Here is a 22,024-nt window from a genome sequence, read left to right as displayed (position 1 = left end):
TAGGAGTGTTCAAGGCCAGGTTGGATGGGGCTCTGAGCAATCTGGACTTCTGAAAGATGTCTCTGTCCATGGCAAGGGGCTAGAACTCAATGATCTTTAAGGTCCTTTCCAGCCCAGGCCATTCTATTATTCTGTGATTCCATGAAAATTAAAATCCACTCAAGAGTCAGAAAAGGACCTTCCCCACTTGTTGCAATGTTTCAGTGCTACAGAAAACTTGTAGAATCACCAGGGTTTTCAGTTAGTAATATAGCTGACACCACTACAACTTGTGGGTTGAAACAGCTAACAACTTTTAACATCATTTTCCATGGAGAAGGCTTGATATCATACTCTTCATGTTTTCAATTCAAATATTGCTTAAGTCAAAGTGAATTTCTAGTCATGAACAGACATCCTGTTTGTTTGGAGGCAACATATCATCCACAGAGAGAAGCAGAACAATGTTTGTAGCTCCACTGTAAAAAGTTAATTCCAACCATGCACCACACTGAGGTCATTCATAGGACAGAGCCTGGAAGAATAGTGCTTCACATCCTCCTTCACAGTATTCACATTCTTTTATTCATAGGAGGTAAAAAACTGGGGGTGGCAAGGAAATGCCTCCTAAGTGTCTTTTATATAAACCTGTACCACACAGAATATCTAAAAACAGCATCATGGAATGCTACATTTTCTTGAGGCTTTCCTTTTCTCCTCTGTCCCTCATCAAAAAATCCCCCAACAACTAGCAGAAAAATTCTTTGTAACCTGGAGGCAAAAACATTATGTGCAATAAGACTAGCATAGGTCCATGCACGAGCATTAGTCCTCAGCAGTATTACAGACCATGCAAACCTGCTAAAGATGAAAACAAAGCTCAAGCACAAAAAGACAAATACAATTCCAAAAGTGGAGAAAGTCAAGTCAGGGTAGGCAGTACTGTCAGCTCCTAAATTTAATATACACTCATTGCCAAACCTCTAATTCATTTTGCTTTGTGTTCTGTAACCAATGGTGTCTGAAACCTTCTAATTCAGGTAGAATAGCAACAATTCAACTTGCAACATGCTGGAACATTAGGACAGCCAGATGGCAGAAAAGCCAGACTGAAAAAGGATAGTGTCTGGATGTCCTTTGCTGCTTTTTTGTTTTTGTTGTTGTTTGGTTTGGTTTTTGTGGTTTTTCTTGCTTGTTTGTTTGAGGTTTTTTGTATCAAGACATAGGATGAATCATTCCCAATGCTGGAGCTGAATATCCACCCCTTCCTCCATCTGTCCCTCTCCTGCTCTTGTGCTAGGAGAGCACCTTCCTCTCTAAAGGGAAGCCTGTATTCTTTGCTGAAGTTATGAAGAAAACAACTGTCAATTAAAAGGAAAAAAAAAAAGACACCATATCTATGTTTCAGGATGATCTCAGTCACCCTGTACAAAGAAAAGAAGGAATTAATTTCACAATGCAAAACACAAAATAATCGGAAGAAATAAGTCTGTAAGCCCTTTATTTTTTTAAAAGCATTCCTCTTCAAATATGCTGACTCAAATTACACACAAGATTTTCATTCTTTTTTTTCTAATCTACAATATTTGTCTAAAGGCAACAAGTTTGAAATGAATTATTGAAAAGATAAATTTTCCATTCGTTGCATAACCACATTTGTTTTTATTACAGAAAGGGCAGACCAGAGCATCTAACTAGTTTTCACAGTACACTTTAATTATCCTTAATCACATTCCACTTCTCCCTAGTATTTTCCTTTTCCCTCTACTCTCCTTCTTATATGGCTATTCCTTGCAGCACTGCCACAGTATGGATTCTAACTGTCTTCTAAACAAAACCTGAATCACACTATTTGAGAAGTAAGCAGTGTCCCCAGCATACACATTATTAAGTGTAGAATAGCTTTCTGGTCATTCCCTCACAGTTTTTAGTCCTTCCCCTGGACTGGCCTTCAGTTAATGACAGGTCTTCAGCTCTGTCCCATAACTTCTCATTATTCCTCCTGATGAGCTAAAAGTAATCTTCTTAAGCACACACAAGATTTTATTCCTCCCTGGGTGGTAAAGGATGTTCTGCTCTTGAAGACTTCATATTAGTTTGACATTATCATATGGTCAAGAGGGCTTGCAGCAGTATACCTTGTGCACCTACAGCTGTTTCCTGGGAAAAGACTTCAAATGCCTTAACCACGCATTAATATGGATGTTTCCAAATTCTTCAGGAAGGTAGAAATCTTTGCACTAAGAGACAGATTATTAGCCAAAAAAACATAGCAAGAGTGGAGCAGGAACAATTTCCTGAGAGCATCCCATAATCCAAATTTTCACAACTGAATCAATTACTTAGATCTCAAAATGCAGACAATTTTAGTGTTTACCTAAGTTCTTGTTATGAAATTGAGGTTTTTCTTAACTCTTAGGTACAATTGCTTATTTTAGAAATTTAAGTTTTCGTTTTTGCCACCTTACTTTTACACACTTCAGAAAATAAACTATTGCAGATGTTACTGTCCCTGTAGTTATGACTAATATAAGGAAATAATTTTACATCTAAGTGACCTCCTTTAATTTTTCTGACTTGTCTTCAAACACACGGACACACAGAACCATTGTGTGTTTACAGTCATGTAAGAGCTTTCTGTACCAACAGCAATTACCTCTGATTGAGTTTTCAATCCCCTTCACCTGGAAAAATCAGAAAGGGAGAGAGTCCAAAGGCATACCAAATATAACATATTTCGGAGCTTTATTACACAAACAGTAAGCAAATCAGAGTGAAAAGTAGTACAGAAAACACATCAAAATATTATTCCTATAACCAGCAAACTCGACCACAGCTCCTCGTACTACTACATGCTTTAGCCCACATTATTTTCTGCCAAATACCCACGTTTTTTTTTCTACCTACACTCTTCCTATCACTGTTACAGTAAAGAATATGACTTGGACCCTTTTCCTAACTCATCATGGCTCATTGCCAAGTGTTCTGGAAAGCACTTGAAAATTTGCATCTTTCTCAGTATTTCCAAGTGTAAAACAGGGCTAAAACTTCCCTGCCCAGCAGTAGTACTGGGAGGATAAAGGATGCTTAATGAAACCTGTTGATGCATTACACAGTTGGCAGGGAGACCAACAAAGTAAGACTGAGGGTATATGATTTTAAAAAAGCTGCTGGTGGTGCAGAGGAGCACATTGCAGTGGAATGATGACATTCTTTCAGGTAGAGGAATACAAATTTTGGAAGGACAAAGCAGTGGAGAAAAGAGAACCAAGCTCCTGGAAAACAAGACTAAACATCTACAGATGAAAGCACATTAATAAAACCCTGGAAAAAACCCTACTTGGAAGAGGGAGTTTCTAGCATTGACTCCACCTTTACCAACATATGAACAGAAACCACAATGGTCCCCTCTGTGCACAAGGGGCTACACAAGCTCCTTCTCAAACCCAATCTGCTCCAATTCAGCCATCACTGTCAGGGCTGTCCAAGCCTGCAGAGCTATGGCATCCAGTCCCAGTTTTCCCTTAATACATCTGTAGTGTGGCTCTTGAATAAAATACTACATGATAATGCAGCCACTGGTCACCAAACAGCTGGATTTCTTTTGAATGAACCAAGGAAATTTATGCTTGAACAAAAATGAGAGACACTCAGAAGGGAACCAACACCTTAAAATTTCTGCATACTCCCAATACTGGTATTCAGCAGAACATTACTCTTCACTGCATAATGCCATCCTTCATTGCAGGAGATGCTGGGGGGCCTGTGTCCATGCAACACCAAGCCTATATCTATTGCTTCTTTTTTAGCTATTCCATCCAGCTGGGAAAAGGAAGGATGCTGGAAATGCTGCCTCGATTTGATATTTGAGAGACATGAATGAGAGAAGTAAACTAAAGAGAAAATCTTCTTAAAGGCACAGATGAATGGCACTGCACCACAGTGCTGAATGACTTCTCTCCAAAAGAGATAATACCTCTGTTAAAATACACTCTTCTGACAAGAAGGAACATCAAGCCTCAGGGGATTAGAATAATTAAAAAAAAAAAGGTCAAACCATCTATTTTAAGGCTAAGTTCCCCTAGCGATGCTAGGAGCACTTTAAATTAAGCAGAGCAAGCTGTAAATACAGAGCAGCTAACCAGACATTTCAATGAGAGAAGACTTAAAATGTACACAATGTGCCACACCAGATATCACCTGCAGCAGAGCTACCAAAATACTTCTGCACCAAAGAGCAAAATACACCACGTCTCAGTAAATCCATGGGGCAGTTAGGAACACAGGGCAGCAGGAAAAGGAGACAGCGCGGTTGCCTCCGGCTCCTGAAGAGTCCAAGAACTTCATCCTGCACATAAAGTGCTCAGGCACTTCAAGGTATTGTATGGAAGCAAGACAGCAAGAAGACACAATAAACATTACCACTCACTAAAACAACTTCAGATGTCAGGATTACTCAAAAACATACACAGGGTTATGCATGTATGTTACACAATGGAAATAAACTCTTTGTACGTAAAAGCATAAGAGGAGTTTCTAAGCACTGATAACTTTGAAGATGCTATCTAATCAGTAACTAATCTGTAACTGTGTTTTCTTGTGGGCAGCTCACAAGTCTCTGTTGTACAGGCACAGCACCCACCCACTTGAGACTGCTGCCACCATCCCTGCACTGCAGCCACACGGCTTCCCGATCCCAACAGCATCAGGCCTTGGAAAACCAAGGTCTTCTTCTCCCTTACCTTGATCCAAAGCCACTCAAGGGGCTCTGCTTCCCATGCAGTATGATACAGGCACATAATACCTATTTCCACATCACTAAGATAACACTCTAAATGCACTTTTCTCAGATCCAGATGTAGAAGATCCCGGTTTCCAGAGCTACACTAAAGCAGCCCCTCCTACGGTTGCTCCAAGAAATATGAAGATCTATTTAGATCTCCAATCTACCTTGAGAACAAATAGCTGCCCATCCCCACCACTTCAGTAATTCCTTACTGAATGGTTCTACTGAACTTGTTTTCCTGATCCAAGGCATGAGACTGAGAAGGAAAAGAAAGGTGCTGCAGTACAGAAGACACAGGTGATCCTTAAGCCAACATTGACACCAAACACTGTATTCTGTCAGTCCATGGCCTTGGTCAGTTTTGCTTTGTAATTTGCCTTTATTACATTCATGCTTTGTTAGCTATAGCTGCCATAAAGATCAACTTTTTTGGATGTTGTAAACCCGACAACAGACATGGGGTGGGAGAGGTGTTTCAAAAGAATAAGCACACACCTTCTCCTCTAGCCTAAACCAGCCATTTGGCAGGAACCCAGTGCAACATAATACATCCAGTACAAGGAGCAAATTGCCTGTGAGGGACTTCCCTGTACACTGACACACAGCTCTGCAGCACTGACATCCCTATACACAAAAAAAGAGAAAAAGGGCAAAAACAAACTCCACTGCAACCAAAGAAAGGCTTTACTTATTTTTAATTTCTTTTTTCTTGTATTCTTCTTTTCCCCCGGGCTAATTCAGAAGCCCATTATGCTTTTAACAGGGAGTCATGCTGCACAGACACAGGGGCTGTGTCCCTGAGCACTGGCAGTGTAGTTGCAAGGAACTCATGATCTCCATGGGCACCCTTACAAGAGAAAGATCAAGCATGCTATCAATGAATTGGGAGTCCTTTCTGCATCTCAGTGACATTTTCATCACCATAACTGGCCATGGGTAGAATATCCCAGGAAGCAAACCCTAAAAATAACTTCTTACAACAAGTCAGACAGTCCCCCAGCAAAAGGGGAGGGAACATTGCTTACACACAGTTAGCACTATTTGGTTATTATGAGAGGGACAACAAATGCCCAGAAAACAGGAGAGGCAGAGAGGAAGCAGAGGAGGAAAAGTGGGTGGTGAATCATACATCAATTTTTTCTGCATCACCAATGACTGTCAATTGGAAACGCTTTCCCAAGCAGAAATAAAGAAATGGAAATAGAAATCTGGAACCAAGTCTGCCCAGAATACTTCCAAATACAGTGAAGAAGGAAGCCTTGCCTGCTAAGAACCAGAATGAAAAGCAATACATACTTCCTGCAGCCACCTTGAAGGAAGGTCCTCTGGAGCCCTTTGCAGCAATGGCCCAAGGGGCCCTAGGTATCCCCACAGATCCCTGTGAGCTACAGAGGAATTTCTTCACCAGAACATCCTCAGAAACTTGTGGATGGGGAACCAGGAAGCAATTGTACAAGTACTCCTGTCATGGCTGATAGCCAGGCAGTCTTTCAAGGAGCTTCTGCTTGCTGAAGAAGCAGAGGAGCGGCAGGGGAAGAGCAGAACAAGCCATCCATTCCTCAGCCACGTGCTTAAAGCCACAAGCTCCCCAGCCAGCCTCCCTGGCATGTGCTGGAGGGGCTGCAATCTTTACAAAGCTCCCCTCAGATGGCTCATCTACCCCACTTGCAGCAGGGCTACTGCACATGTGGCTCTTCTCCCCCTCCTGTTACAAGTCTCTCAGCAGCAGTCCCCAGCCTGCCAGGCAGCCAGGGCACTCCAGCTGACTCCACCTCTGGGCTCTCTCCCTGGGAGCATCCCTTTGCACATGGTCCCTCTGACAGCCATGCAAAGAGGGACAACACAGTCGTAAACCTGCAACCCACAGAGCCTCTGTGCACTTCTGAGTGACAAGCAGATGCTCAAAACAAGCTCCAAATTGTAACAGGACATCCTGTGTAAGAAAGGAGTGTGCTATAAAGACATCCTGACAGGACTGGCCCTAAGCAAACACTTGGTTAGACTCTGCGGCAGAGTGAGGAGGGGAAAAGCGTGACAGGATTTTTCAGTTCCAGGATTGCTGCCCACTGTGCTTTTCCGTGTTTTCCTGGTTCTGAACAGCTGATGCGTACACAGGCACGGAAGGGAGGGCTTCCTACCATCAGCACAATGCTGCCATCCCTTTATCCTCCAGCAAAGTCTTTTCTGAACAAGTTTCCCTGTGCCATGGGAAGGACCCAGCCACAACTGCAGACACCGGGCTCACTTGCACTCACTCCCTCTTGATTTACAGAACTTCCCTGCTAACAGCTGCATTGCAGATGAACTCCCTTAAAGTGGACATGCAGTATGTGAGACAGTAGGACACAGAGCTGCTCCAAAGGCAACACAGCCATATCAGCACCTTCTCTGCTGCATACACAGCAACTGTACCTGTGCAAGAACTCCAGCAGCTCTGTCTTAAACTGACTAGGCACAGAGGGTCCTGAAGAACACAGCCTAACAAAGAGAAATCACACCAAGTGAGCTTATTTGTGGACCTAAGTCCCCTTCTTCGCCCCATCAGCTGATCACATCAGGTGTCAGTGGTTTTGGATGAACCAGCTAAGTAAGTATCAGACTACAGCTGGTTAGCAGACAAGGCAACAGTGCAACAGGGAGGCAGATCTCAGCAGTGTCAAGTCACTGCAATGCAGGATCCAGGGATTCAAAGATGCAGAAGGAAGAATTTAAGTTCCTCTGGCTCAGTCGAGCTGCATGTTGCCTTGTTCCTGAGCCAATCCCTGACACCCCTTTAGATAAGGTAACTGCAACCAAGAGACCCAAGTTTTGTTTCCAAGACAGGGAAGAAATTTTGGCTGTGTTTTCAAATGAAAAAAAACTTCAGCAACTAACATTTCATAATTTATCGGGGAGATTAGGCACTTCTTGATGATTTGTGAGGTGGTAGAAGGAAAGTTTTTTAAGCTCTGCTTCAGGACTACTGAAGTAACTAAATGTACATAGCCACAAAGAGTTAACAAGGCATAATGTGCTTCCTTAAAATTGTAACCAGGTCTGCAGCAACTAGAGTCATCTGAACTCATTAGCAATATTTGATAATGATTATCAAAAAAGCCAACCGCCTCTGCCTCTTTTCTCATATCCCTGATGATGAACTTGGCTGTCTGGAGAAGACAAATGTGTTATGAGAGCTTGACTGTCAGTCTACTGCTGTAGAAGTGTTTCCACACAAAGGACAAGCTGACCAACACTTCACTCCTCTGCATCATCCCTTATTAAGAGCAATTCAGACAGACAGAGAAGGCTGTGGATCACTGCTCTGCACTGAAAATTTTAATCCAGGCAACTTCATAACAAGCAGCAGACACAACACAATATCCTAATCTGCAGAGCTGGCAGATTCTAGGCCAGATGACACACGAGTCAAACAAAAATGGGCAAAGCTGAAAGCCACTTTTCAATCTGCAATCCAAAAATCAGGAATATTTAAAGTAACACAGGAGCTATGAATCACTACTTTAACTTGCAGTGAAGAAACACATCATCATAATCAAGCTTTGTCTCTGCACAGGCACCAGTTATAAAATAAAGCTGTGCAACTTGAATGCTCCTAATCTCTCTGACACAATCTCAACAGAGGACATTTGATACCCAAAGCTTACATGGACTGGCCCTGAGGCAGGCAAAATTAAACTTAACAGCACACCAATTCTTTTGGCAAACAACAGGAAAGTCCTGCTTGGCATCATCAGCCTATACTCTCTAGTAGCCTCCAAGAAAAATGCTCCAGCAAGTCCCTATGGGTTACAGGGGCCAGTAAAGACAAGTTCCTCCCTCTACATCAATTTTTTCCTCCAGCCAATAGGCAATTTCTTAGCCCATTACTCATGAAATGTTACATGCTTTGACATAAAGGAATATGAGGAAGTAAACAAAATTTTAAAAAATAAGAAAAAACAAAAAGAAAAAAACAAGAGACACATGGACATTTTCAGATTGGCAGCTGCTGCAATACATTAGAAACACGAAGTTTATTTGGCAGGCACTGGAAACCAATAAAGGATGAGTTTTAACAAGCTGTTTTCTCTGAAAAAGCTTCCAGGGTACCCATGTAATTTGAAATGTGCATCTGGAAAGTGCATCCCAGAGAAAGCACTGGACTGTCCCCTATGAAGTCACATTTCAAGTCAGGTGTATGAGATCAGGTCTCTAGCAGCAAACAGAGCTGGATAAACACATACATCTCACCCATCTCCAGAGTGCAAGAAACTTCACACACTCTATATTCTGCTGCACAGACAAGGAGAGCCCTTGTGAAAGAGAGGTCCCTGTAAATGAACAGGGAACAGAGGAAGTACACTGAAGTTTAAGGATTTAGCTCTTCAGTCTCCTTTTTTTCACCTCAGATGTCAGGCAATCCTTTTCTCACTGCTCCCCTGGGACTGAGAAAACCTCTTTCAAGAAAGACTTGTCTTCAAAATCAAGAAATGGCATTTCTGTCTTCACAGCTATCACTTAGAACAGTCTACACCAGCTGACTTATCGGAGATGACACAGTAACTGCAGAAGATAAAGCATGTCCAAACACTGAGTTACTCCAAAGACAAGCTGCAGCCTACACCAGCTAACTCAGGTGCCTTGAAGAGGAGCAGAAGTGAAGGAAAGGACAGAATCCTTTCCATAGGCTTTCAGGAACTGGCTTTGGAGGCTTAAAATCCTTGTTCTCACATATGGCCTGTATTCACAGGAGCTTAAGAAGTCCACTGGGATTTGGCCAGTGGGAAAGATCTATATCAATAATTTCCATAGATATTAGCGTCTCATTTAATAAATAAATGTTTTCAGTTGAAGAAGTCCTTCTAGAATGAAACTAGTTTTTATTACCACAATTCTATCTTACTAAGCCTTCAGACAAACATTTCATACTAGTATATTGCTGCTCAGAATTTTCCCAGGCACAATCAGGTAGGTCATTTGTGAAGCTGCCTGCAAGAAGGTGCCGTGATAATTTGCAGTACTGCAAACAACTGATACCACCTTTTGCTATGGAGCACTGAGATTCTGGGCATTGAGTGCAGAGATCCCCCTCACCAGCTCCGTGCTCCCCAGCCAGCTGCAAATCACTAATTCCCCTAGAACCAGCCCTTACCATGGTCAACCTCCACAAAGGAGGCTGCAGCACAGGGTAGCAGTAGGACTTCCTCAGACTCCAGTGGAAGGGAAAACTGCCAAGCTTAGCCTCTCTCATGCACTGCAGGCCCACCATGCTATCAACTCTGATATGCAGGGACACTGCCCCAGCTCTGGGAAGGAGACAAAAGCAGGGTCAAGACCACTACTAGCTCTAGTAGCGCTGACATGGTTTTGCATCAGACATTTTCAGTGACAACAGTCTTGTGCTACTGATGACAGCAGTGCAGGCTGGTCAGAACCATGTTTGATAGCCTGCAACCTGCAGCCAACACTGACATTTGATTTGCATGAACTCTAGTGCAGAAAATCTCTAAGCACAAAGTAAAGAACCAGAGTTACTTGTAGGTATAGGGAATAGGAAAAAAAGACTAAAAAAGAGAGATCATCTTTTCCCACTTCTTACTTTCCGCCTGCCAAAGCAATGCAAATCCTGGTGGCTTATGCAGTGAAAGCAAGATGCATTCACCTGCTCTTCAAAGAGGAAATCTGTCAGAGCAGTGTTGCTCAGAGTTTAGGCTGGAGGAGGAATGCCAGTCTGCATTCCCCCCTGCCATCCCAGTAGCTATAGGAGAGTAAGCCTGGTATTTCTCACTAGGATACTGTCCTTCATTAATACATCATCACCCAACCTCCTCCCCTCCATTCTCTCCTATGTGAAAGTTTAATCCTTTGGCTCACATGCATCTGGTAAATTTTTCAGTCCCTGTTTGCCACTGTCATCATGGCAACAGCCCCTAGAGATAACCCAGCAGCTCTGCCACAGCAGGCAGGCTGCCACTCCCTGCCTGATCTGCCATTCAGCCTTCGGCTCCTAGGCCTACAAAAAGCTGTGGCCGCTCCCAGGCTCATCTTCACAAGCATATTCCTTCCTCAGAGATAAGTTTACATGGCGTTTGTTTTTCTTTAAAGTTAACTGAGTCTTCATTCCCACTATGCCCACTGAGACAATTGTCAGCTCAGTTTTTGGGACTCTGACAAAATCACACAAACAATAGTACTGCCAAAAGAGACGGTACCTTTGCTGTCTGAGAAAGAGAAGTTTTGTGTTTAACAGTGAAATCACCTGTGGCTTCTAGCAAAGAGAAAAGATTAACTAGCAGTCTTCTCTGAAGCACCACACTAACTTGGACTTGTCCCAGTGTCATGGGTAAGCACACTCCAGCCACAGGTAAAACAAGGGCTCATGGCTGTGGATGCTTGGACAGCAGCTAACTCAGGATGGGAACTTTGGACAGGAACAGCAGGACAGGGGGTCACCAGAGTGATATGTAACTCATGCTCTCAGGAACATAACATGAAAGTTATATGCACAAACACATTCTCTGAAAGGTCATTGCATTTACTCAACTCACATCTCAGAGATGGGGAATTCTCCCTCTGACTCTGCCAGGAGCAGAGCGAGACAGATCCTGACACCAGGAGTAACACCACCACAGTCATCTCCTCCTCTCCTGATTCTGTCATAAAAAAGCAAGGTACAGCATTAACCAGCTCTCCTGGCATCTCTGTATTAGTCTCAGACACCAGAAATCAGCCGCTTGAACCAACAACCAACTTCCCAGTCTGCTCATCTAAACTGTGGGAGCAACAGAAATTGTGCAATATTCTCTGGGAGGGAAGGGGAGCAAAGCAGCATTACTAAAAGGCTATTTCCAATCAAAGCATTATAAATTAATATAATTATGGGTTAAAGTAACTGATCCATGAGAAACAAACTTTCAAAACAAACTCAAAATTTAAAAGGAAAGAAAGGCAGAAGGTAAAAAAAGCTACAAAGAATTCGAAATCCAACAACTGTAGACTCGCTTTCGGCAGAAAGTTAAATCCATGCCCCACTTATCTTTGGCTGCCCCCAGTGTTCAGAAAGCTTACTTCTAAGACACTGCCAGCCCATTTCTTCAGAGGTGTTCTGCAACTATTCTCCAAAAATCATGCAGGCAGCAATACCAGAATGTGTGCGGAGATGTTACCAAAGTATAAAGTGGTATTTAAATTTAATAAGGTATAAAAAGGAACATGATGTCAGCCTAATTCATAGGGTCCCAGTTTTTAAAGCATTAAGCTTATTGTCGTAAGGATCAGCAGCAACTACAGTAGTTGAAGTTACAGGATCACATCTCCTCCACACACTAAAAAAAAATAAAAACCCAGAACATCTAGTGAGCAACTCAAAATTTTAAGGATGCATTTGCCCATCAAAAATCAGTGCACCTCTGTTTTCTAGAAGATGACCACTCTGAGCACTGACATCACTTCAGTTGCAGGCAACACACAATGATGTGAGATATTCCACATTTCTTTTTCACAGCATTCAAGGCTTCTTTCCTCTGCTGGTGACCCTGGTGCCAGGCAATACTGACCTCTTTGCCCAACTAAGCAAACAGCAATAGCTCACTTTATAGTCAAACATTGGCAAATGAATGTATGTTTTTTTTACATCTGTTATGTTGGCAGAAATTGGGAGATTTCAAGAACAGAGGAAACTAAAACAAATACCTGAAATATCAAAACAGATGACAGGTCAGAAAAAGTGGGGGGTGATACCTTCATTGTGCTCACAGACTGCACAGTGGAGAAAAATTTTTGCATTAGCATGCTTCCCTTTTAAAAACTCTCTTCACCCAATCTGGAGGGCCAGAACAACTAGAATACTTGCAGGGCGTGGAAAGGAACAAAAATATTGTCATAGTCCTCTCTTAAAACAGTGAAACAGTGGTACTAACCCATTGTTAGGGAGGAGGGCACTGGGCACCCTTTAAAAATTTCTTTATGATCCACATATGAATCCTCCTCAGCTAGTGATGATTTTGCTACTGTCTAGAGAAAGAATAAATTCTGAAGTCTCTGTGCTACACTGCAAAACCAACAAAAAAAGCAAATAGCTTTTTCACTGGAACCTTCTTACAAGAAATTGAAGTAGCTCTCCTTGCCCCAAATACCTACAGGCTGCTCAACTCCCTGCTCTTCACCATAGGGACACCTACAAATACTTCAACCATGGCTGGCTGGTCAGGATAAATGCTGCAGAGCCAAGTGATTCGGGACACGTGCAGGAGCTAGCCTAATCACCTTTCTGCCATACACAAATCCAGTTTATATTGGGAAAACAAGAAACCCGACTCTCTCACCAAGCTCCTTTCTCTAACCTCGTGCAGAGGCAGTAGGAATTCCTGCCCAATCTGTGTGCCCACTTCCCCCCCTCCTCATTGTTAATGCCGGAAATTTAATACTCAATGTGACCACTGAGAAGACAGACACAAGCTGAAATCCTGTCTGCTCTGTTCCAGCTCCTTTATAAAATATACAGCGTAAACTGAGAGGCAACCTGGGGTAACCCCAACCATCACTAACATCCACAGTGGGAAGAAGCCAGCTTCTGGCCATAGTGAGCCACACCAAAGCAAGGCTTCCACCACGCACCACCCCAACAATCTCTGCTGGCTCTCACACCAGAGCATTTTCCTGCCTGTACTGATACACTGGGGCAGGCAAATAGCCAACCTAACCCTCAGCAGCCCCCCACTAAGTTCCCAGCTCCAACCTCTCCTCCAAGGTCAGGGTAAGGGTCTTTTTGGCAGAAGCCCTCCTCTTCTTCAAACACCTCTTCCAATGAAATTTCCCCTACTGGTGTGTATATATATACATACTATTTGAACCCCTCTTCCCCTATGCAGGGGACTGCAAGCAGAGGCAGGTAGGAAGAAGAGGGGGAGGCCGGCTGCTGGTGGGAGGTAGAGGGCTGCTGTTTCTGACATCAGCTCAGCAGCCTCACCACCAGCCCCTGCTGCACTCATGTGCTGTGGTGCAGAGTGAAGAGTTCAGCCACTTTCTACCCACTCCACCGACTGATTCCTCCCCTGCAGCCCCCATCCAGCAGCACCCAGCCTCTTACAGTTGCTCCACCAGGCAGCTCCCAGCCTCATACACTGCTCTGGGGAGTGTGCAGCACTCTGCTCTGCTCCCTGCTTCTCTCCATGTGTGCAAAGACCTCCAAAAAACTTCCAATCCACTACAGCTGGTCTCCTTTATATGCTCCCTAATCACAGCATCTCTCAGACTTCTGCAGGCAGCAAAGGGGAGGCACAGGGCGGAGCTGGGGCACAGGGAAGTTCTTCACTCAGCCCATGCTGCAGGAAGGGAGCTTCTCTCCCAAACCAAATGACTGGACCTGATTTGGCTGCTCAGCAAGTACGGCCGAGCAGACACGATTTGATTTGCCATCCTCTGCAAGAAAGGACATTTGTCCTCAACCTGCAAACACAGGGCACACAGAGGACACCTATCACAGGACATCTCTACGTGTGTCTGGCTTTGCTCTTGAGCCCCCTGTGATGGGGTGTTGTGCCTGCCCTCGCAGAGCCAGTGACCCTGCTGCAGTGCAGCAGCCTGCATGCAGCCGACTCCAGCAGTGTGCCCCACCGACTCAAAAGCTGGCAGCCTCAAGAGCAGACAAGGCAGTCCTCATGTAAGCAGCAGCTACGAACACGTACAGAACAGACCAAGAGAGATGTCACGAACTGATGCTGCAAAACTTCCTCTGCAGCATTCAAGCTCAACATTTCAGTGTCCAGGGAAACTCCTGATGACACTTCCAACACAGCATATTGTAAAGTTCAAATCAGCAAGCACTACAGAACCAAAAGCCAGGACAATAGTTGTATGGGAAAAAAAAGCAGAGTTGGAATATAAAGAGTGTTTTTTTTCCTGCTGGGGTTTCATACACAGAAGTAATTCCCTGCTCCTCCCACAATCCACATAATCTCCTACAGGAACAACAACAAAATAACTCGGTAGGCTGCAAATTTTTATCTGGTTTATAAATTTGGAAAGATGAAAAGCAGGGAGAGAAGCCACCTTTATTTCACAGTCAAAAGCAAAGCCACAGAAAGAAAGCACAGTGAAGTCGACTAACTTACAGGACAGCTGTTTTTAATTCTTTCATCAAGAGATTTCACTTGCAAGAGTTAAAAGATACAGATTTTCCACAGAATATTAAAATTAACAATAGATGTAATAGAGAGAGATTTTTCCTTCTGCACCTAAAAAAAGGTCAGAAATACTACAGATAGCAGCAGGATCACTAAATATTATTTAGTATAAAAAACATCCCAAAAATGATCAAATCCTAAAGCTCTGCCTACCTCTTTCTAAAGCCAGACTCTCTCTTGAAGTGTATGCTGGCAAGTCAAATAGTGGGTATCTCCCTACTGCTATTAAAGCTGCTGCTTCTTTCTTGATCTTTTGATCACTGCAAGTAATTTTACTTTATTTGAACTTCACTGTAGCACTACTTGCTATGAATTTTCATGTTCAAAAAGTATTCTGGTGAAAGCCACAAGACAACTTTCAAAAAATTACAGTTATTAATTCCCTCTATCTGTAGCACTGGTAAAAGTCTGTGCATTCATTCCCATGGGAATTTCAGAGACTGAAGCACTGTATTTCCTCCATGTGTAATAACCACTGCTCTTATATGTCAGCTGAATGCTGGCTAAGGTGAAGTCTGTTTCCTCTCCCTTTCCACAAGCATTTGGACCCTATTTAACATTAAACTTCCTGGCATGGTCTTCACTGGGCAGTCTTAAGCATCAACACAACATGAATAATAGCAAATACTTTACTAAAGCCAAAATATGAATTTTAATTTAGACCAGGTCTTACTGACAAAACTTATTAAAACAGAGAACAAGCATCCAAAAATCACAGATAATATAAAAAAGAGACTTTCAACAGCTGACTTGGTATTTTATGAAGGATGAAGTTTACTAGACTGAAGCTGTTACGACTAGCACCCTGTCCATCCTCCTTCCTTTCACAGGGAAGCCTGAAGCATTCCTCTTCCTCTTTTTCAGCCCTGTATGCTAAGCTTTTCAGCACTTCCCAGTTAGCTATCCAGTATTTCTTCATCACAAGTCTTGATAAATGAAGGTAACAAGTACTGCAGGAGGAGAGCAAGACTGTTACCACTGCCTTGAAGAGAATCAAGGAAAGCACTACAGAAGGCAAAATTTCTGTGAAGCAGCAATGGGCTATCCTTTGCAGCAGAAGTAAGATGCTGACTCTTGAAGCAGCAGTTACTGCATCAGGTGTCCATACAGGTTCAAATTCTGCTAGAGATAGTAAAAAATGTTAAATGTAGCTATGCTTAAATTGGAGACGGGCTGGCTGTCCCCACATAAGGGAATATTCTGGCTCTGTGACCGTGCCTAGAAGAGAAGCCAGCAGCATGGCAGGCAGGTCAGGAGGGTGGGTTACCTTGCACAATGGACAGCGTGCAGCTGGGTGCACAGGAGAGCCCTGGATGGAGGTACTGATGGGCAGAGTCAGACAGCCCAAGGAGAAGTGCCAACTTGGGGAAAGGACACATCAGGCAACACATAGCCAGGATGCTGCAGAATTAACACCATAATTCTGCTCCTCAGGGAGACAGCTTTCTAAAACGCCTTTTCCCAAGACTTTCATTTCCAGGTTGCTGAATTGAATCTCTCTAATCACCGACTTACAGCTGCAATGTCTAAATAGCACACATTTTTCCTTCAGTGCTTTAAAGACCTATTCCAAGGTGAATTCACTAACTTCCTATCAAAATACTCAAGTCTTTTACTATAAGTACTTTTTGTACTTCAGCTCTCAGCAAACACAGCTGGAATAACTGAGGAACTTATATATTCAGCTGAAGTCACCATCTACTTTTCAGAGATTCCTCAGTTCTCAGTTAAAACTTCAACACAACCTGATCAGTCCCTTGTAGCTGATACTCTTCTGTAGAAGCAGAAGCACACATTTTGTTTCTTGGTTCTCCTCACACTTAGCCTACCTAACCAGTACATTTTTAAGTATATCATTGCCAGCTGCCTTGAGTTAAGTAACTGAGGAGCAGGCTAGCAGCCTCAATGTATTTTATTTAGAGAAAGGTATGAAATCTAAATAGTAAGTATAGATCAAAACATGGCCTATATTCACCCATACTTACTTTTTCTACTTGTTGGGTCATTAAACTGTCATCACCTCACTATGAAAAACAATTAGAATCTATACATTTCTCCCTGTGTAATTCATGAAATGACCAAATACTTAAAACTGACTCAATCAGTTTTTCTGAGAGTTTTTGACTTCAGCTAATATATTTTTGAATTTTCAACTATATTCAGTCAGCATTTTTTCCCATTTTTCTTATCTCCAGAGTTAACTTCAATACCCCCATTATCATCCTTAGTACGATAATGGTTTATGAACAGTTTATGGAACTGCCCCCTCCCTTCTTCAAGCAGCCTGGTGTCCACTAACATCTGAGAAAACACTCTCCTGAGCTTTAGTCCTCACTACAGGATGAAGTCTGAGGAGCAAACACAGCATTGATGGCTGTCAGCAAAGCAAAGCCACTCTTCAACCCTCTCCCATATTAAGATGAACTAATTTTGAACTCAAGAGATTGGATATCCCACCTACATCAGCAGGACTGTCACGTGACCATTGAGGGGACACTGATTCTCAAAAGATCTGCAGCCACCTCATTAACAATCCAGGGCTCCATTGGCTGGCCCCCACAATGACCTCACTTAGGTGAAAAACTAAACACCTTAGCACACATGCTTGCTTCCAGAAGGAAAAAAAATCAAACCAAACACCGAAAAAGACAAGAGAAAAATCACTGCCTCACAGCACACTACCACTGACATCACTTCTTCATACAAACCACACAAACTACAGAAAATGGAAATTTTTCACTATTCTTCAAGCTATCTTCTGTTCTTATCATCACATTTCATATTCTGGCAAAAAGGAGAATACATATTCTAGTTTTCTTTAGAAATATTTCGCCTAGGGTTAGGCGAAATATTATTCACTTCTAAATCATTTCTCAAGATCATTTGCTTTTTCCTCATGAATTTCTCTTCCATTTCTCAGTCACCCCCCCACTAAGCCCTCTACTCAACTAGCAAGATAGTCAAGGGCTTTATACATTAATTTTGTCAAATCTGAAAGGCCTCTAAAGACTTACAACTCTTCTTGTCCACCTTTTCTAGAAAGAGCTGCCTCTGGCACCTCAACTTGTTGCACTCCCTCTTTTCAGCATCATTCATTGCAGTTCAGTTTCCATCATTGTCCCCTTCATCCACCCCACCCACAGAGCAACATTAATCCCTCAAGTGATTTCCTAGAAGATGCACATTCCCTTCATACTCTATGGTCTACTACCCTTTATGTATACGTACGTCCCTGAAAAGCAGAAGACTAACAGCTTGGAATAGTTAAATTTTTCCTCTTTTTATAACACTACAGTCTAGTTTCATGTTTTCTAAGTCTCCAGGAGTACTGAAAGCACAAGTCCCTTGTCTGAGAAGTCAAATCAGCAAGATTTCTCCATCCAACCTATTTCTGCCTTTGAAGGCAGACTTTTTAGCTTCCAAACACACCACCTTTAACTACAGCATGAAAGGAGCATACAGCAAAGCATACAGCATCTATCTTTCAAAAAAATAATCACATCTGTTCTGGTAAGACAGATGTCCTAAGTAAAAAAGACATTCAGCAAAATAAGTCTGCAATATTTCTCTTTATTATGAGTGATTGGTACACACACACATAGATGAATCTACCTCTAGCTCAGCTTGAAGAAGAAAGACCTCAAGAAGAAAAAAGACAACACCATTATATAGAGTAACCATTTCCAGACACAAGAATTTTTCTATCATCCCACACTACCTTCTTCCGTCTCCTCTTTGCCACACAACTGAATTATTTTGAAATGCCTAAATAATGACTGAAACAAGCAACTCCAGATCCCTTAAATTTATTACCGCCTCAACTCCAGGGAAATATTTTTCTACTAATACAGAGAAGAAAGGTAGATAGAGACACTAACCTCTGGCTGACAGTTTTTTGGTGTTGATGATTTTTGCAGCATATTCCTGTGAAGAATTTTTCTTTACACATCTGCGGACCACGGAGAAGGCTCCCCTGAAAGAAAAATAAAGAGGGTAGGTGCTATGAAACTGAAAATGAGCAACAATTCCTGTCCCCAGAGTGGACCAGATTAAGGACAGGGCAGAAGACATACAGAGGAGGGACACAACATCTGAGAATGTGATGAACAATGCAGGCTGTTTGATCAGCAAAACACTTAAGTCTATATGGCACTCAAGCCTCCTGAAGACTCCTCAAGGCCCCTCACAGGCAGCACAGTAAGAAGAGCACACTGTATAGGAGAGAGACCACACAGGCACAGAAACAGGGCATGAAGAGATGGATACACAGAAGACAAACAGCCCCAAAAGGCGCTGCAAACACTAGCTGGTAAGTCCATGACAGAGACAGCACCCCAGGCAGTCACAGCTCAAAACCAGGACTCGTGTCTCCCATGCTCAAGTGCAACCTCAGTCACATAATCACTGCAATACTTTGCAGAAGTTACTAGTTCTCTTATATCTCTCAACCCACCTGCAAAGTGGGGAAAAGCATGTACCTATTAATGGAGTGAGTAGAAAACTACAAGGCTTTGTACATTTTCACAAGCTGAAACTACTTATATTATTATAATTATTCCAAAGAGCATTACTCTCAGAGAAGAGGTCTGAGAGAGAAGGAAGGATTTTTGTGAGGAAAAGAGTGACTACAACAGAGACCAAGATGAAAAGATAAAGACTGAAAATCTACAGGACTATACAATTAGCACTTGGAAACAGCCCCTTATTTTAAAAAAACTACAAAAAACCACGGTGGGTAAAGAACAACAACTAGCTTTACCGGAAAGATCTGAGATTGGAAAGGACAAATATGAGAAAACTAGCAGAAATTCCAAGTCCTTCAGATCAGGAATGCAAACCCGTGTCTAGGAACAAATAGGAGAGGGGAACAGAAACTGCACAAGGGCCCCACATACAGTTAGACCTACAGGGAGCCTAAAATAGCTTGAATCCTTCCAAGACTGCGGAGTCCTGCCGTTTTATCCCCTTCCTCAACCTCTACACACAAACCAATGAGCATCAAGGTGAGCACCAGCACTGGGGCCCGGGCTTGGTGACACACAGCTGCAGCAGTGTGGGGAGGGACAGGGACACCGGGCTGGAGAGAAGAGATGCAGCAGAGCCCAGCAGTTGGTGCAGGAAGGGAGAGAGCCAGCAGCAGCACCCACGAAAGCACCGTCCCCACAATCCTACCCTGGCCCTTTCTGCGCTGTTTTCCTGCCCAACTGCGCTCCCCTGCAAAGCCCTGTCCTAGGGTGCAGCAGCAAGTCTGCCAATGCGGAGACAAGTGCGGAGAGAGGGAGGGAAGAAGCGAGGAAGCGGGGAGGGAGAAGCTCGGTGCAGCAGCACCTGGTCCTTTCACAGGGACAAGGAAGTGGGGACTGAAGCATCGCGTAGTGGCTGTAACAGTGCCGCGTCCCACCGCAGGAACGTCCCGGCTGCAGGGAACGGCAACGTGTAGCTGGGAGACGGTGCGGGAAGGAGGACGGGGCAGCCAGGTCCTGAGGAAGGAAAGGAGGGAAGAAAGGAAATCTCGGGGTGCAACAGGAGCGCGCAGCCCGAGACAGGCTGCAGGGACACCCGCTGCGGCGGGGCGACCCGGGAGGGCAGCAACACCTTTCCCTCCGGCGGCTGTGCCGCTGGGGTGGACGGAGGGCTGGAGAACAGGATTACAGCGCGACAGCTAATCCTCCTGCGGCTGCCGGGAGAGCCGGGTCGCCGGCACAGTGCTCCGGCAGAGCCGGCGGGTCCCGGGGCCGGGGCGGGCGGCAGGGCGCGGCGCGGGGCGCGCAGCAGGCTCCGTACTTGCCGAGCTCCTCGTAGAGCTGGTACTCGTCGGTGAAGCGGGTGCACGTTGCCGTGGTGGCCATGTTCGGGATGCGGGAGGCTCAGCGTCGCTGGGGCATGGGGCAGGGCGGCGGGGACGGGCCGGGCGGGAGCGCTGCTCGGCGGCCTTCCTCCTGGCTCGGCGGGGCGGCGCGGGCTCCCCCGGCGCCCGGCTCGGCGCTCCCCGCTCCGCCGTGCACAGTCACCGCTCGCCGGGGAGGGGAAGGAGGCTGAGCCTGGCCAGCACCGCGAGAACTGGCTCGGAGACACCCCGCGCCGGCCCCCTCCCTCCGCCGGCCCCGGCCCGCCGCGGGGTGTGGCCGCCGGGGGCGCTCCCGGGGCGCCCGCAGCGCCGTCGCCCGCCGGGGGCTGCAGCCGGGGCGCGGCCGCTCCCCCCGGCGCGGGCGCGGAGCGGGCACTGCAGTGAGCGCCCCCGCCCCGCGCCAAGGGCGGGCGGACTGCGGCGGGCGCGCCCCCTCCCCACGCGCTCCGCCGGCGGCAGGGAGCAGAGCCTGGCCGGGGCACCGCGGGTGTTTCTCTTGATTCCCCGCGCGAGGGGCGCCGGGCCAGCCGCGGGCGGATAAGCTTCCTGCGTGCGGCGGGCGGGGAGGGAAGAGGGAGCCGCTGCCGCCGCCGCCCTCTCCCGGGCGCACGTCAGCGGGGCTAACACCGAGCCACTTGGCCCCCGCGTGTCCGCGGCCCGCCGGCGGCAGCCGCCCGGCTCGCTCCGGCCGCAGCTGCTCCCGGCCACCGCCGCCCGTCCCGACCGCAGGCAGAGCCCGGCGCACAGCGCAGGGAGCCCGGCCCGCTGCGTGCCGCCCGCCACCGGGGGAAGCGGGGCCTCAAGCCCTTCTGCGGATCCACCTCAAAGTTGGGCCCAATGCGCTCCTGAGCGCTGTCAGGCTGCCCGACCTTGGGGACGCGTGTGGAAGTCCCCGAGGAAATGAACCATCTGGTGCAGAGGTAAAGCGGTAACACGCGAAATTGCTTGAAACTGTTAGAGAGTGAGAACCGGCATTCGCACACACGCGTGCTTTATGGTGATGGGACTTGGACGCAGAAGACAAACAGAAATCATCAGTCTCCCAACTACTAAAGAAAACAAACCAGCCTCTGTGCTGTCTCTCCTAGCACAGCGTCTGAGAGTGCTGCAGTGCCTTCATAAGCAAGTTTGTTTTCTCCTTTTACTTAAGTGAGTCTGTCTCTGTCTGAACAATTGCCAAATCTGCTTAATATGCAGATTTATATAGGGCAGTCACTGATCCAGCCAGAGAGGGAAGAGCTGCACTGG

The 22,024-nt window shown here is 45.2% G+C and overlaps 1 protein-coding gene across 7 annotated transcripts in view; it reads right to left on the bottom strand.

Annotated features, from left to right (window-relative positions):
* Window positions 1-20,954, bottom strand: part of CAMK2G (calcium/calmodulin dependent protein kinase II gamma) — a 115,134-nt gene extending 94,180 nt beyond the window's left edge. For 2 of the 7 annotated variants that reach the window (XM_056494344.1, XM_056494343.1), the window contains exons 1-2: window positions 20,713-20,952; window positions 18,807-18,901 (exon numbers count right to left, since the gene is read on the bottom strand). In XM_056494344.1, the coding sequence (XP_056350319.1) occupies window positions 18,807-18,901; window positions 20,713-20,777 (160 nt within the window). In that variant the 5' untranslated portion in view covers window positions 20,778-20,952. Of the gene's footprint in view, window positions 1-18,806; window positions 18,902-20,712 lie in introns of all 7 variants that reach the window. The other 5 variants (XM_056494346.1, XM_056494350.1, XM_056494351.1 and 2 more) reach the window with 4 other exon arrangements.
* Between the last annotated feature and the right edge of the window lie 1,070 nt (window positions 20,955-22,024).

The sequence above is a fragment of the Oenanthe melanoleuca genome, chromosome 6, assembly GCF_029582105.1.
Source record: "Oenanthe melanoleuca isolate GR-GAL-2019-014 chromosome 6, OMel1.0, whole genome shotgun sequence".
Lineage (NCBI taxonomy): Eukaryota > Metazoa > Chordata > Aves > Passeriformes > Muscicapidae > Oenanthe > Oenanthe melanoleuca.
This window is presented reverse-complemented; position numbering and strand designations above follow the sequence as displayed.